Consider the following 14593-nt stretch of genomic DNA (forward strand, 5'->3'; position numbering starts at 1 on the left):
ACTAAAGACGCACTCGTTGCGGTCACCGTCACGTCAAGCTAATTGACGCAGACATAAAACCAAGAAACGAAATGAAAAAAGAAATTGTTAATTCGTACCGAAATCAGAAACCTAGCGTAGCAACCGGAGGTATCACCGCTGGCTAACAACGGCTGACTTACAGTCGACGGTGCAGTTGTTATAGTAACCACTGACGGCAAGCCGCTGAAGTGTTCGGCCGCATACTTTTTCTTGATTTGGAGGTTTCTGAGGGACAATTCTAGCGCACTTCACCTGCATTTTGCTCTAACCCTTCATCTATAATGTATTGAGCACCTGCACCAACTTCTAAGTGTCTTCTTTGCTAGAAAAGCTAGTCGTGGGCCCCGCTGGCACTGATTGCCAGTGAAGTGAGCTACTACACTACATTCCCACTCACGTCAGCGCAATAAAGCATTCGCTACTTTTAGCAGAGACAAGAGCATCAATGTGTAGGCATGACGGAGGGAAATGGTTCTAAACGTATCGCTCATACGACGCCGTAACATGCGCTACCAATTTCCAAATTTGGGGGGCCTGCACGTCGGCATGATTAAAGCAGTCACATAAACAGTTGTCAAGAAAATTGTTTGTGAGAGAACAATCAAACGGTAGAAGGATCACTTGCGCCAGCTTGTGAATTACTACTTAAGCAACTTGAACAGTGTTCGGTGGAGCCAACTGTTTGGAGAATGGCTGCACTTCTGCGCTTCGTTTAGTTAACACTACTGTAATTTTCTGGATGGCAGATTCGGTTTGGAAATGTGCGTATTCGAGATGCACTGACGCGTTTCCGACAGTCATTCAAGTGGACTGCAAGCAGAGCTTAATTGTACCATTCGTTGATCAGCAAGAAGGAAGCGATCTCATAGCATCGCGCTGAGAGGTTCCGAATGAAATACGTCTTTTTTCTTACTGCGCGCATGAACGCTCTAAACTTTAGTGAAGTTGTTACAGCAGTGAATGAGCACACCACTATCTGCCAATAGAGGTAACACGTACAGGCTCGCTATACCACAACGCCCACAAAATGAACGTTGACGCGTAGAAAAAGTGTGTTTATCAGTTTCGTGTCATAAATAACGTGAAACATTCGGAAACCAACCAGATACGTAGGGCCTGTTTCTGTGGGAAACCTGGCGAATCGCTCTGACGTGGTTCTGAAAAAAAATTCAAGGGACACGTTGAACGCACGTTTAGGCATAGGCTTCAAAAATACACATGAATGAGTTGTTCTTGTGGAAACTACTGTGTTATTGTGCCATTTAACTCATCTTTGTGGCGCAACCTTTTGACTTATTCCTGGCAATTGCTTATTTCTCTACAGGGCAACCGTCGGAACTTCTGGGTACCATATAACACTTCCTTGGCGAAATGCGAGCAAAGATTGAAGACGGCGTCGTATATTCACCATTTCCCACGGTCAATACGCCATGCTGTTCATTTTATGTTGCTGCAAGAAAGGCGCTCCTGGATCAGCCAGAAAAGCTGGCGTTAGTAAGTGCATTTCAACCTTTCTGCGTGCAAAGCTAGCAATATATAAAGGAAGCAATCCCATAATCAGCAAATTAATCTAAAAAACCCTTCATTAAAGGAGCACAAAAAGAGAAATAAATTCAGCTGCAATAGCTAATTACGCTTCGTCACTGCGAGAGCAGAACTTGGTGAGCAGTAAAAGACGCAGAAGCGCAAGCCGGGTAGCTTCTCCGCCGTGAAGGTCCAGCACCAGCTTGCACCGACGTCATCAGTTTTACCTGTTCGCTGGGGCCTAGTTCGTTTTTCATTGTTAAAGATTTACTGCACTGTATTCTAAAAGACCCAGACGCTAAACCTAGCGAATTTCAAGAACACTTATTGAGCCACGACGGCCTTAACACAAAAGAATACACAGAAATCCGCGACGTTACACCGATGTATTGACGCTACGGGTTCAGTGTTAAATTTAAGAAACGGAACTTTGACTTTCATTTTCTCTTCCAATTATCAACCTATTACAGCAAAACTACCAAAATTTTCCGCATTCAAAGAATACCCAATAAGTCTAAATTGCTTTGGTATACTTCTCTTAGTGTCTCTTCACAAGGAGACATAGAAGAAAGGATAATGGGAGGCAGGTTAACAAGAAGGGAAGATTCGGTTTGTCACCCTACCATGGGGAGAGAGGGGAGGGGGAGGTAAGGTGAAAGGAAAGTAGAGAAAGAACAATAATGGGAGCACAGATAATCAACTGTAGTCGGTAACTCTCATCGCATACTATCACCGCACAGTAACGTAGCATATATAGCACTATAAACATCAGTTGAGTGTACAGCCGCTTGTCCAAATCTTGAGCGCCATAACATAAAGCTATTCGAAACTTTTCCATTCCAATTTTGCAATCAGCCCTCCGCCATTTTTCGAAAGCTTTTTTGGGCCACCGCCACTTGTACTGTCTGTCACGCGATGTGATATCGCGTGATATCACATCGCGATATCTTCCAATCTAATTTAACGTGTGCACACTGATAATGCATCATTGTACCAAACGAAATAAAAATGGTTATTTCTGATTCGACTTGTTTTCGCCATTAGCCCTCGTTTGTCGGTCAAAAGTTTCGGACTGCGCCCACCTCACGTGCCTGTCACGCGACGTCACAAAGCCGCAAAAACTAACCGCGTCAAGGTGACGTGTGCGCGTTAAAGATGCGTTAAGATACCGAACAAAACCGAATTTTTTTCTGAATAGCCGCAGGCTGCCCCGTTCCGAGAAGAATAAAAGTTGGCTCCAGCCGACCACTCAGGCACTGGCTACTCGCATCTGCCGGAGAGCCATCGGTTTGTTTGCGTACAATAAAACATTTTGCGTGGCCATGTAGTGTTTTCGAGCACTTTCGGCACGTTTACGACCTCACTCTGCCAACTCTTCTTATCTGAAATTCCGTTTTAGCGGCATTCTCAACCTTCCGTTGCATGCCGCCGCTATTTTCAACCAGCCACCTCAACCTAAGTAAGGGAAATCGCACCGACCGCAGACGCCGGCACTACCCTCTTCATTCGGTTATCGATTTTCAGTGCACTGGCTAGGCCCCATAGAATCCCTCTTCACTTGAGCGTGCTCCTCTCTTTTTATGAGCCAATTTCATAAGACAAACCGCTCACTGTAGGCACTGTTATGTGTTTTTAAAGCAAACAACAGTGACTTCCTATAAACGGGGAGAGCGTTTGATTGGTCTCTTTAGACAACCGTTCGGTTCACCACCCGGTGCTTGCGTCGGCGGTTACGCAACTTTGACGTCAGGAGATTGGAATAAAAACATATTGCAATAGTTTTACTTTGTAGGGCCCCTGTTGTCCTTGAAAACTGCAACAGTGCCCCTGTGGCGCTCCGTTGCGATGGCTTGTGCACTCGGTATTTTAAAATAGTTTCCTCTGTTAAAGACATTTTCTGAAGAGCTTCGCCGCTAGCATAGCGATCAGACAAGACGTCTTCAGCACATCCAGTTCAGAATGATAAATACTTCATAAAGGCCACTCTTTAACCATATTTGACAAAGCAGGGTAGCTTCGCGTCGGCAGAGTCCAGCTGGAATACAAAGGTGGAGAGAGGAGTGTAGGCGGTTCAACCGGCTGCTTCGAAAACCTCGTGTGTTGCACATGGAGAGCGTGATTTGCTGGGTAAGCATTCCAAGTTTTCTGGCGGCATCTGTCCGTGATAACGGAGTCGAATCCTCTTTGTCGCATTGAAGAGTCAACCGAGCAGCATTATCGGCGTACTCGTTACCTATATGTCGCCGATATGACTTGGAAGCCACTGAATTGTCACGTGGTTTCCATTCTTAGTCAAATTATTGATTAGTTCTCTAATCTCGAATGCCAGTATCTCGTGTGGCTCATGTCGCAGGTTTGATAGGAAAAACAGCAGCGCTACCTTCGAGTCACTGAGTATCGACCATTTTGAAGGATGTTCCTGGGTGATGAGATGAAGTGCCGTGTGGAGAGGTGCAAGTTCCGCATATGTCGCTGGCTGGCATCTCTTTAAGCTGATAATGGTGGCTCTCGCTGGGAAAACCATGGCTCCAGAAGGACACTAGGGAGTTGCTGATCCATCGGCGTAAATATATGCAGGTGGTCGACGCAAATTTCGTGCAAAAGGAGCAAAGTTAGTTGTTTAAGAGCAAGTGATGACAGCTCAGATTTTTTGCAGATTCCTGGTGGAGTGAAGTGCACGGCAGGTTAAGCCAAACACCATGAAGGAATCGCTGGCTTAGTTGCGAGGGTGAAGGATGAAGGATGGCGGGTGTAATAATCACAAATCTTATCAGAAAATGATTTCTGCCGCCTTTCTGACGGTATTGTTGCAAGATGATGGGTACGGGCTCGCGCAAACGGCATGTGACCTACTTTAAACAGCGCCTGACAACAATGTCCCAGCTTTTCAAGTTTCTGGATAAACCGACTTCGGAAATGTCGGTCCATGAATGTTGGGATACTACAGGCTCTTATTCTGGGCTTTCTGAGATATAGTTTGCCCGTACTGACCAACACTTGATGGGATAAATTTTCGCCCTCTAAAGGCTACTGAAGTTTAGGCTCCCAGTGTTTGTCTTGGTTTGGAAAAATACGCATCAACAGTGGCGACTATTGCAATCGCCCGGGACCAACCAATACCAACACACTCTTTGGTAGAAGTTGCGTAATTTACGAACGGCGAATATGCTTTTAACGTTCCGTATTTCCATCATCACAGCACAAATACTGGCCGAATCTGCGTGAACCTAACGTTTAGCTCATCCCGCCAAGTTCCCGCTGGTAACTTTCCTTTCAGCCTTGTGTTTGGAGCACAACCGACGCGCATTTTAACACGCTTCGTCCAACCTCCTCCAGTCGCTGAGCCAGTTAGCTTGGCTGCAAATAAAGATGCGGGTGACGTTGTTCTCCTCTGCTTTGCCGCACTTTGTCTTCGAGAAAATGCGTTTGTGGCGTAATGGGTTCCTCTCCCTCCCAGAGACAAGTGGCCGATGCAGTACATATGAGAACGTTTCGCCCAATCTCGCCTCGCTTTCCTTCCACCAACGTCGTCCACGCTTTCTACGAAAAGCTGTACTATTCGCTAGCATTCTAGAAGATGCCGGGTCAGCGCTTTCGCTGTCAGACGTCAATACCACTGTGCTCAGAACATTGAAAGAGCAACAGTTTTGCTCATAGTTGGAACGGAGGCTAATAGCTGCATATAAGACAGAATATCCGTCATTTGTATGTTATGCTATGCTATATAGATAAATTAGAACCGTGCTTTCATTTATCGCTGTAACCATAACATATGCATACTGTTTTGAGCTTGTTGAGACAAAAGCTGAAAAGAAAACCTTCTCCAAAAATAAATAACAGGCAAACATTTCTTGCGAAACGTAGTCGTAAAGAAGTAAGCCAGTAGATACTTTTTCTACATACAGGGTAGATGGGGGTTTCTCTCCAAAAAGGAATCTGCAATGCAGGCGGACGGTTCCGTCGCCGTGACCCGTAGCGAGCTCTTCTTCCTAATGCAAGGCTATGCAGCGGGCTTCCAGAGGCATGGTGTACAGCCTGGAGACAGAATCTGCGTGCACCTCGGAAACAGTGTGGATAATTTTGCGGCCATGTGGGGATGCGTCTTCGCCGGTGCAAGTGTCATGCTTGCGAAAACATCCCTCACCGCACGTGAGTTGCCCGTCTGTGACTGGGGTTTCCAGTTTTCTCGACCCCAACATGAGTAACACTTTGACCATGTTAAGATAGCACAGTAAAATGTATGAAGCAACTATAAAACTTGAGAAACGTGCTACTGTTATTTTGGCAGATCTTGTTGCGGCTATAGTTCACATAAAACAGTTGCACGACACCACACTACAATTAGGGCTCTTTACATAACCCCGCATGGTTTAGGTGGTATAAAGACCCAGTGGCCCCCTTGTGAGGTAGCACCACAGCTCGCAAGATCGTATTTCATCTCAAAAAAGGATGCGCAATATTTAGACTTTTTAGGTGCAATCACCAAGAACGTTGATTATTCGATCCAGCACATCTCATTTCCCAATGAGCACGTACATTCTGAAACAAACGTTATCTGAGTTCTTCACATATTGTGTCCTGAGGCCGTATTCTGTAGCGGTTCGCTTTGGAACCGGTTCGGTTTGGCTGTTACGTCTAGATTACGTCACTCGGAGAAAGCGTGGAACGGGGCGGCGTGAGGGGAAACAATCAACGAGCGGCGGTCTGCCGGAAGATCACGTCGTCATTTTTGTTTGTACTTGGGGGACGGTATAGCAATCGAAGGATGTTGCTGGTTTGATAAAAAAACATTGGTTTGGATAAAACACTTGCAAATATAATTTTCAGTAATAAATGTGAGCTTGCGGCGCAGACGGCTACTGGGAGTTGTAATTTTATTTCTGTTGTTTTCTTATTTCGTCGCTAGGTGGTGTGCCATACGTTATGCAAACAACTTGCCTCACTTTGCTTACGTTTTAGACTTGTTCGCGAACCACACCGAAACGATCTCGTCGCACAAGGACAGGCGACTGGGTTATCATGTTTCAGCGAGGCAGCGCGAAATATTCGTTTCATTTGTCGAGGAGCACCCTTACCTAGCAAAGGCATCGTGTGTGTTGGGCCAGCAGCTGACGGCGGCTTTCTGTTGCGCCGTGCATGGGAATCTAACCCATCCTTTTTCTTTGTCCACAACCGTAATGGCCTTGGCGACGGCTGTAATGATCCGGCTGACCCAAGGCTGCGACAGTGCAAGCGCTTCTTCATTCCCGACGCTCTGTTGAAAGCTCCCGGTGGCGAAAAAGCGCAGTGCGCACCGCACTTTCATCGTAGTGTCGACACCACGAAATATTTGAGATCCGAGATGCTCTTCCGGCTCATCGCAAAGACGTCGCACTATGTCTTTGGAGAGCCTAAAATGACTTCGAAACTCTTCTTCGGCCATCTCGAACGCGTCACGCCGTTGCCTCTCGTCGCGTCGTTGTATTTCGACGCTCGCCAGCAGCACAACCAAAGGAGCCGCCATTGCCTTCTCTGTCTCGTCTCGTCTAGGTGCCGGCTCGTCAGCTGGCGCGAGACTAGCCGGCAGCCACGGTTGCCCTCGCAACCCTCGACATCATGCTTGCCACCGCGCGCGACCCTCGAGCGAACTACTTCTCCGCGGTTCCTCTCGTAGCAGGGAACCGGTTCCTTTCCAGATGATTGACAACCTGTGTGACTTCAACAAAATTAGTCGTCCCGCCCACCAGGGATGACAACAACGTAGCGCCGACCAATGGCAACAGCAAGACCAAACTGGTTCCAAAGCGAACCGCTACAGAATACAACCCCTGTTCACGAGCATGTTTTCACACGTTTCTGAAGGAACCTAGGAAGCCAGAAAGTAAGTAGTTGCCACTTCCTGCCAACATGAAAGACAATCATGTACATTTACTCATGCTTGTTAGGTAGCCGCCCGGTTAGTTATTGTGAACAAACACTGTTCATGTCAAAGGAAAAGAAATTTGCGATTTTACATCAGCAAAATCAGATCATCTTTTTTCTCTTTCGTTGCGCTTCTGAGTTCCTTGGTCCCGTTGGCCCAGCGGCCTGGAGGTGACCAAGTTGATCAGCGGGGAGGAACAGGGCAGTGACGGTGCGACGTAGAAAAAAAATTACGCCGATCCCACGTACTGCGGGAACCAAACTTTAGCGACGAGTTTACCAGTTAGCTGCCTATTGCATCGACGCTGTGGCGGGGCGCCTCCACCGGCTCTGTGAGCCTCTTGATGACTTCCACCAGGGGCTCATTATGTAATGCGGACATCCTGAGGGTGAGAAAAAACATCGCCTTGCCTAGCTTCTCGATCTCTGCGATCACTGCCTTCCTCGAGCTGCTCAAGTAAACTTCAGAGGAATGAAATATCCGAGTTGACACAGTTCTCAGCGAATCTGTGGTCTTCCGGCAAGTCCTCCTTTGTGAGCGTCAGGAGGCAGTTAGCGCGCACGGGGTGGGAAACTTGCCTTTCGGTCGCTGTTCGTGCGGAGGCAACCACCATTCTTTGTTCCACAGGCGAAAGACTCGGGTTTGGGTCGGCGCAGGTAGTACGCGACAATCAGAGGCAATGGTCGGGGGGCGGAGCTCAAATGACGACAATGACTCGACCACCCCGGCAACGCGAACATGAACGACATCCAGCAAATTAAGTTGGTAGCCACCGCCAGAACCGCCAACGTAGGATGATGGATGGATGGATGGACGGACGGACGGACGGACGGACGGACGGACGGACGGACGGATGGACGGACGGATGGATGGATGGATGGATGGATGGATGGATGGATGGATGGATGGATGGATGGACGGATGGATGGATGGATGGATGGATGGATGGATGGATGGATGGATGGATGGATGGATGGACGGGTGGATGGATGGATGGACGGGTGGACGGGTGGATGGGTGGATGGGTGGATGGGTGGACGGGTGGACGGGTGGACAGATGGACGGACGAACGGACGGCCAACGGACCGACGGACGGACGGATTTCAAGTGCCTGAAACTCGCAACGAGCGATTCGCATTAAAAAAAAATATCACAGTCAGCTCAAGGAGCTGCTTCTGAACGAACGGCCAAAGTAAACACAAAATATGTTCTGCCGGTGAGGCGCACTGTCCTTAGAGCTTCCCTAGAATGCCAACGTACTGAAGAAGAAAATCATAGACTGCGGCGCGCACTGTCCGTCATGCAAGGGCAGGCTAACTCGAAACTCGCTCACTCACACGCACGTAGTGCGGGGTACAAGAAAAGAGTGAAGGAAGATTTCGCGCTGGAACACAAACACACACACCTACGCACGCGGGCACCATGCACGTTCAAGCTTGCCGCTGGCAGAAATTATTGGCGTGCGTGCGAAAAGCCGTTATTGTCCACGCGATATTTTAGGCACTCGGCGTCGCTGTTGTCGCGTGAAACGAACACTGGTGTCGGTTGTTTGCTGTAACACCACGCCCTGCCAACAACGGATCAAGTTACGGTGGCATCGTCGAGGAAAGTACGCGTGTGAATTACAGCTGCCACTTGGAATCTTCGTGTAATTCCCACGTTTGTGTGAAAGCAGCAGAAAGGGAAATAATTGCTGATGCGGACTTATGTACCAGACAACAATTTACTGGTACCAGCGCTTCCAGAGCGCAGCAAGCAGACATTTTGCCAACGCACTGTGACGCGGCCATTAAAGAGCAAACTTGGCCAACCGACTGGCCATGCGTTCAATCCCAAATACATTCGAGGCTTTAACGCAGTGTAATGGGACTGTACTCAACCTGCAGGGCACATAAAGGCACTGGCATGTTGGCATCGGTTGCCCGCAAGGGTTTGGTGGACATTACAATGCCGGGCGTATCACCATTTATTTTATAGCGAAGCTGCGTATAGCTAAGGTTCCGTGCATTTTCTGTGTCCGTCAAGAATTCTGTGTCAGCAAAAACTCTCATCCGCAGCAATGGCTCGTGCGACTGCTTGCGAGGTCGTCGTCGTGTTGTAACGCAGATGGTTCGTTGGCGCCCCACGCCAGACTCTCCCACATCCTTTTTGGCTGCCGTGCTGATCTTCCCCCGCAGGGAGAACCCGCCATCAAAAGCTGGGAGGACTGAGAGGTCCTGCTCTCGTCTACGGACCCGACATTACAGCTTGCTGCGGTGGCTCGGGCTACAGACGTCATGAACACAAGGAACATGACCGTCTCGACGTAGTGTAGGAACGTGCGGTGGTTTAGGCACCCAGAGAAGTCCAAACTAACTTGCTACGAATAAAGTTTTTACCTCTGTCAGTCGGCGTAACCGCGCGAACGCGCTCGTGCCACTGTTAGCGCGTTCGTCGTCGTCATCTCACACTGTTGCATCGTTGCCCCTCATCATATGCTAGCGTTCCCATAGCGCTCCTCCGTCTGGGAAGGCACTGACGGCACTGGCCCACAGCCAGTCGATGCGGGGATTTCGACCTCGAATTCTGTGCCTCAGTATAGCGCAAAATGAAAACAGGAATGTAAATAACGAATGCATAATACTAATGAACGCGTGCGTATAAAAATATGTGTGCGTGCCTCTCGTCAACAACCCCACCGATCAAGAGAGTAAATATGTTCATACATTTGTTCAACATTTTGTTTGGCCTCTTTGTCGTCTGCTACAAGCTTCGGTAGTCACTCACCTTAAAATAGTGGAATAGCTCATAAATTTTTGTGCTCTCCGTCCCGGATGCTTCGGCGACGTACACCCAGCAAGCCTTAAAGTTTAGCACCGGGATACGTTGCCCAGGTGCCTTGCTGAGGCACCTGGTTTGCATCTCCGGCTACATAAGCAAGACACTAATGTATAGCTATGAGCGAGAAGGCCGAACTCAAAATCATTCAGAACAGCAAAGACCAAGATGTTTCCTCCTTACTGTAACTAGCGTGAAAGTTGGGCAAGGTGGTTTGTGTTCATTGTGAAATATATTGTGCTTATTCTGTCCTTCTATGTTCAAGTGGCACTGCATTTCAGAATGAATTATAATTACTGTTTCTTATTCGCTTTAAGGGGAACTGCACTACCAACTGACAGACAGCGACAGCACACATATTCTCACGGAAGACGCTTTCACTGAAAAAGCATTGAAGGCGGCATCTTCAATAAAGCTCAAGGTAAAGGTAGGGAACGATCCTTCGTGGTGACCATGTGAAGGAATGTACCGAATTTTATGCTTTTTTCTTCATATTTATATTAACTAACCAATCACTAGGTAAAGGGACACTAAAGGTTAGTATGAAGTGAAGTTAAAGTGATAAAGCAATGCTCTAGAACGCTTAACGCGTTAATATAATCGCGAACACAGCTTTAGTAACCGAGAAATTGAGGTAAATGCATGACACGATTTGAGACCCCCCAGCGACATTCCGGTACTAGTACGATGACGAAGGCACTCCTCATCATCATTTATGCCGCTAGTACTCAACTGCTCGTATTAAAAAGGTCATTTCATTAGATTATAAGATGGAAGAAAATGCTACTTGTCTACTTTTATTCGATTCTAAGAAAAAATTAACATTTGGCGTTACCCCCGAGCAGTATGTGTGGTAGAAATGTTTCGTTTTCGCTCGACTCTGCGCGCTCGACTCTGCGCCGCGCGCGCTTCGGAGTTTCAGTTGTTCCGTTATCGTGTCGTGCTGCGCTGGTTGTGCTGGCTTGCGAAACTTGCATTTGGTACAAACCACGAGAATGCCACGTCCATGTGATGTCGTGTGATGCGCGAACGGTCCACAGAACTTCGCCAAGGGCAGTTGCAGCGGCGAATCTAACGTTTCTTATCACTGTCTACCATCGAGGGAACCTCTCCGTTCGAAGTGGTTAAGTGCTGTACCTCTGCCACAGCGCGTTGGCGAAGAGCCGAAAAACCACATAGTGTGCTCGATGCATCTTCGTCCAGAGGATTACGAGTTCAACGCCGACTTACTGAAGTCGTGTGGAGTGCCGTTCAAAACAATGCTTTCCCGTAGCGCTGTTCCATCGGCATTCTCCAAACCGCAAGAACAACTGCAGGTCGAAGACGGTGAGTGCGGCATTTGCTTTTCACGAAGGAAAACCTACAAATGTGCGAATATGTGCAGCCATGACATACAGTTGCCGTCGTAGAAGTACGCAACGACGCCGGCAGCGCGAGCCCTCAGCAGCAGGTCAGGTTCATCAGTGCTTAAATCGCTGAAGTCGAACCCTGCATCGCGAGCCAATGTGTCGTTGTCAGGGTCGTCCATTGCAACGAGCGTCGAAGTTGGCGTCATAAAATAAAGAACCAGCTTATCGTCGCGCGCTTTCCCTTCCGCTAACCACCACAGTTCCGCTTTCGCGCGGCTGTCGGCTCTGTCTTGGCTCTGTTTCTGGCCGCGCGTTTGAGTTTTGCGCAGAAAAGCCGTAGTGCCGTCTGCGGGCGCCGTTTTACTCACCGACGGCGCAACATCACCACGAGGCCATGACGTCACCATTCCTCGATCGGAAGGGGAGGGGCGATTTGATGTGCACTAGAGGTTCACGCACGCTTCAGAACGCATTTTCTCTTAAAATGCGTATCTTCTTCGCATGAAACAAGTGTTTCGAGGTTTTTGGGATGGTATTTCAACAGGCCATTTTCACTTATTAATAACCTTTAGTGTCCCTTTAAAAGTGGGCATCAGTTTCTGCAAGGAGCTAGACCATTTCATCTGCATCTGCTACAAATCTAAGCAAGGACAGTTATTAGAGTATTCTAGGGACATCACGCCTTGTTTCGTCACGGGAATTGTAAGTAGAAGGGCGCACGCTTTGCCGCATCCTTGCGAAGCGGCAAAATATGCCCGGCAGTGCCCCCAACTCTCGCTAATTTTTCAGCGTAGATTTTACTGCGAGATCAATTATATTGGAAACTCTAGGCGCATTTTTGCCTTCACCATCAGCGCCGCCGTGATGTTCCGTATTAAGTCCAACCACGATAACACCGTTGCCGCGCGCTGCATGCTGTGTGTGCGAGTGAACGCATCTGAGGGGAGCTGACAATCGTGGCTTAATATGTCGCGCGCTAGGGGGAGGAAAGCGGAGAGCAAACGCGCCGTCTTCCGTCGTGCGAAAGGCTGTCGGGAGATAGAGGGAAGGGGCGGCGTTGTACCCCGGCAGCAGCTGCGTAGTACGCGACCGAAACATCGCGGCACAATCTGGCGCGCGACAGGTAGGAAAGCGGGGAGGCTCCGCGAGAGAGAGGAGGGCCGCCTTCTAATCCGTCAGCAAATGCGTATGTACTTTACGTGGCCGCGTTCGGTCACGCATGCCGTATCTTGAAAGGGATCTGCAGACGGCTCATACCTTTGTGCGTGCTGTGCCTTCACCGCTCCATTTTCGTTGAAGTGGTACACAGCACGAAAGTCACGTCACTCGCTGCTACAGCCGCGCCGGCTCACACCAGCGTTTTGACCGCGAGTGTCCACAGTCATCGAATGTGATGTGTGCATTTTTCCTTGCGGGCGCTGACACCATGCTTGTGAATTCAGCCAGTACGCGACTGTTTCTAAGTTTACACGGCCGATAATTCTACAATCCTTACATCGTATAGCTGTCTACTAGTTTTCTATCGCAATCCATGCTTCGCCTTTCGGGTAAAACGCAAACTTTTTCTACGTTTTAAATCGTACTCAGGTTCCCACTTTTGACTAAACTGGAAAACAGGGATGATGATTGGAGTTTATCGGCACAAGGGCAAGATGTGGCCATGGGACGCTAGTAGAAAGCAGTTGTAGATATCACAGTGAGGCGGTTACTCCAGAAGCGTTGCTACTTTGCCGCATACTCGAGTCATGAAAGCACGTTAGCGTTTGAGATACAGATAAATGTATCTGGTGGCCGAAGGTGTGAAATATTCAGTACAATGGTCAGACTACAAAACCTGCTAAGTAGAATGCGACAGGAGGGATGTAAGGTAAGGAAGCCATAAGAATATTGACACGTGTACTTATCTTTATCGCGCAACCACGTTTCGCCGCTTAACAACTGTAATCGCAGAGCGAGGGACGCGCCTGCATGTATCCGACGTTTCTGGAAAGTTATCGACGCTTCTATCCGCGTGTCTGTTGTCGCCGAACCTTGTGTTATCAGATTTCATCGCGTGACACGAATGGTGTAGAACTTTGTGGAAGACACGCGGGTCCCATCAGTTAATCTGGAACATTCGACGACTGATCTATAAAAGCCGACGCGCTTGACCCGCTGATCAGATTTTCGACGATCGCTGAGCGTGTTCGCCGCTTTCGTTGTGCTATAAGTATAGCCTGTTTTGTGGGCACAGGTTCGCCCAATAAAAGCTAGTTTTGTATTCCACCGTACTGCTTCTTTCTTCACCGTCACTACCACGTGACATCTGGTGGAGGTGCTTGTGCGTTCATGTACCGAACGCCCCCGCAAAGCCGCGATCCAAGCCCAAAGCCCGAGGACAAAACTAACATCGCCGAAGACCAGCGTGCTAGCCGCAGACTGCAAGGACTGCCCCCAGAGCACGCACTTCTACCTGAGTCGACAAAGAAGATCGTGGTCAAAACAACCCCAATGGCTGCCCCAGCGTCCCCCGTTATCCTACAACAACCTCGGGACCCACCGACCTTCCATGGAGCAGCGACTGAAGACCCAGAATCCTGGTTGGAGACCTACGAACGAATCGCGACTTTTAACAACTGGGACTCCGACGACAAGCTGCGGCATGTATACTTTGCCTTAGAAGATGCCGCCAGAACGTGGTTTGAGAACCGGGAGTCGACCTTGACGACATGGGACCTCTTCCGTACCGGCTTCCTGCGCACCTTTACGAGCGTCGTGCGCAAGGAAAGGGCCGAAGCCATGCTGGACGCCCGAGTGCAGCTACCTAACGAGAACGTCGCCATCTTCACGGAAGAAATGAAACGTCTGTTCCGCCATGCCGACCCGGATATGCCTGAGGAGAAGAAAGTCCGCCTTCTCATGCGTGGTGTGAAGGAAGAACTTTTCGGCGCAATGATACGAAGCCCACCGAAGACCGTAGAAGAGTTCCTTCGCGAGGCCA

General features: G+C 48.8%; 1 protein-coding gene across 3 annotated transcripts in view; it reads left to right on the forward strand.

Moving 5' to 3' along the window:
* The window catches only part of LOC135905185 (uncharacterized), a 100911-nt gene that overhangs the window by 27870 nt on the left and 58448 nt on the right, over positions 1-14593 (forward strand). For 2 of the 3 annotated variants that reach the window (XM_065436206.1, XM_065436207.2), the window contains exons 2-4: positions 1346-1515; positions 5493-5694; positions 10582-10691. In XM_065436206.1, coding sequence (XP_065292278.1) covers positions 1393-1515; positions 5493-5694; positions 10582-10691 — 435 coding nt within the window. In that variant the 5' untranslated portion in view covers positions 1346-1392. The remainder of the gene's footprint in view (positions 1-1345; positions 1516-5492; positions 5695-10581; positions 10692-14593) is intronic. The other variant, XM_065436208.1, reaches the window with a different exon arrangement.

Source organism: Dermacentor albipictus, chromosome 3 (genome assembly GCF_038994185.2).
Source record: "Dermacentor albipictus isolate Rhodes 1998 colony chromosome 3, USDA_Dalb.pri_finalv2, whole genome shotgun sequence".
Taxonomy (NCBI): domain Eukaryota; kingdom Metazoa; phylum Arthropoda; class Arachnida; order Ixodida; family Ixodidae; genus Dermacentor; species Dermacentor albipictus.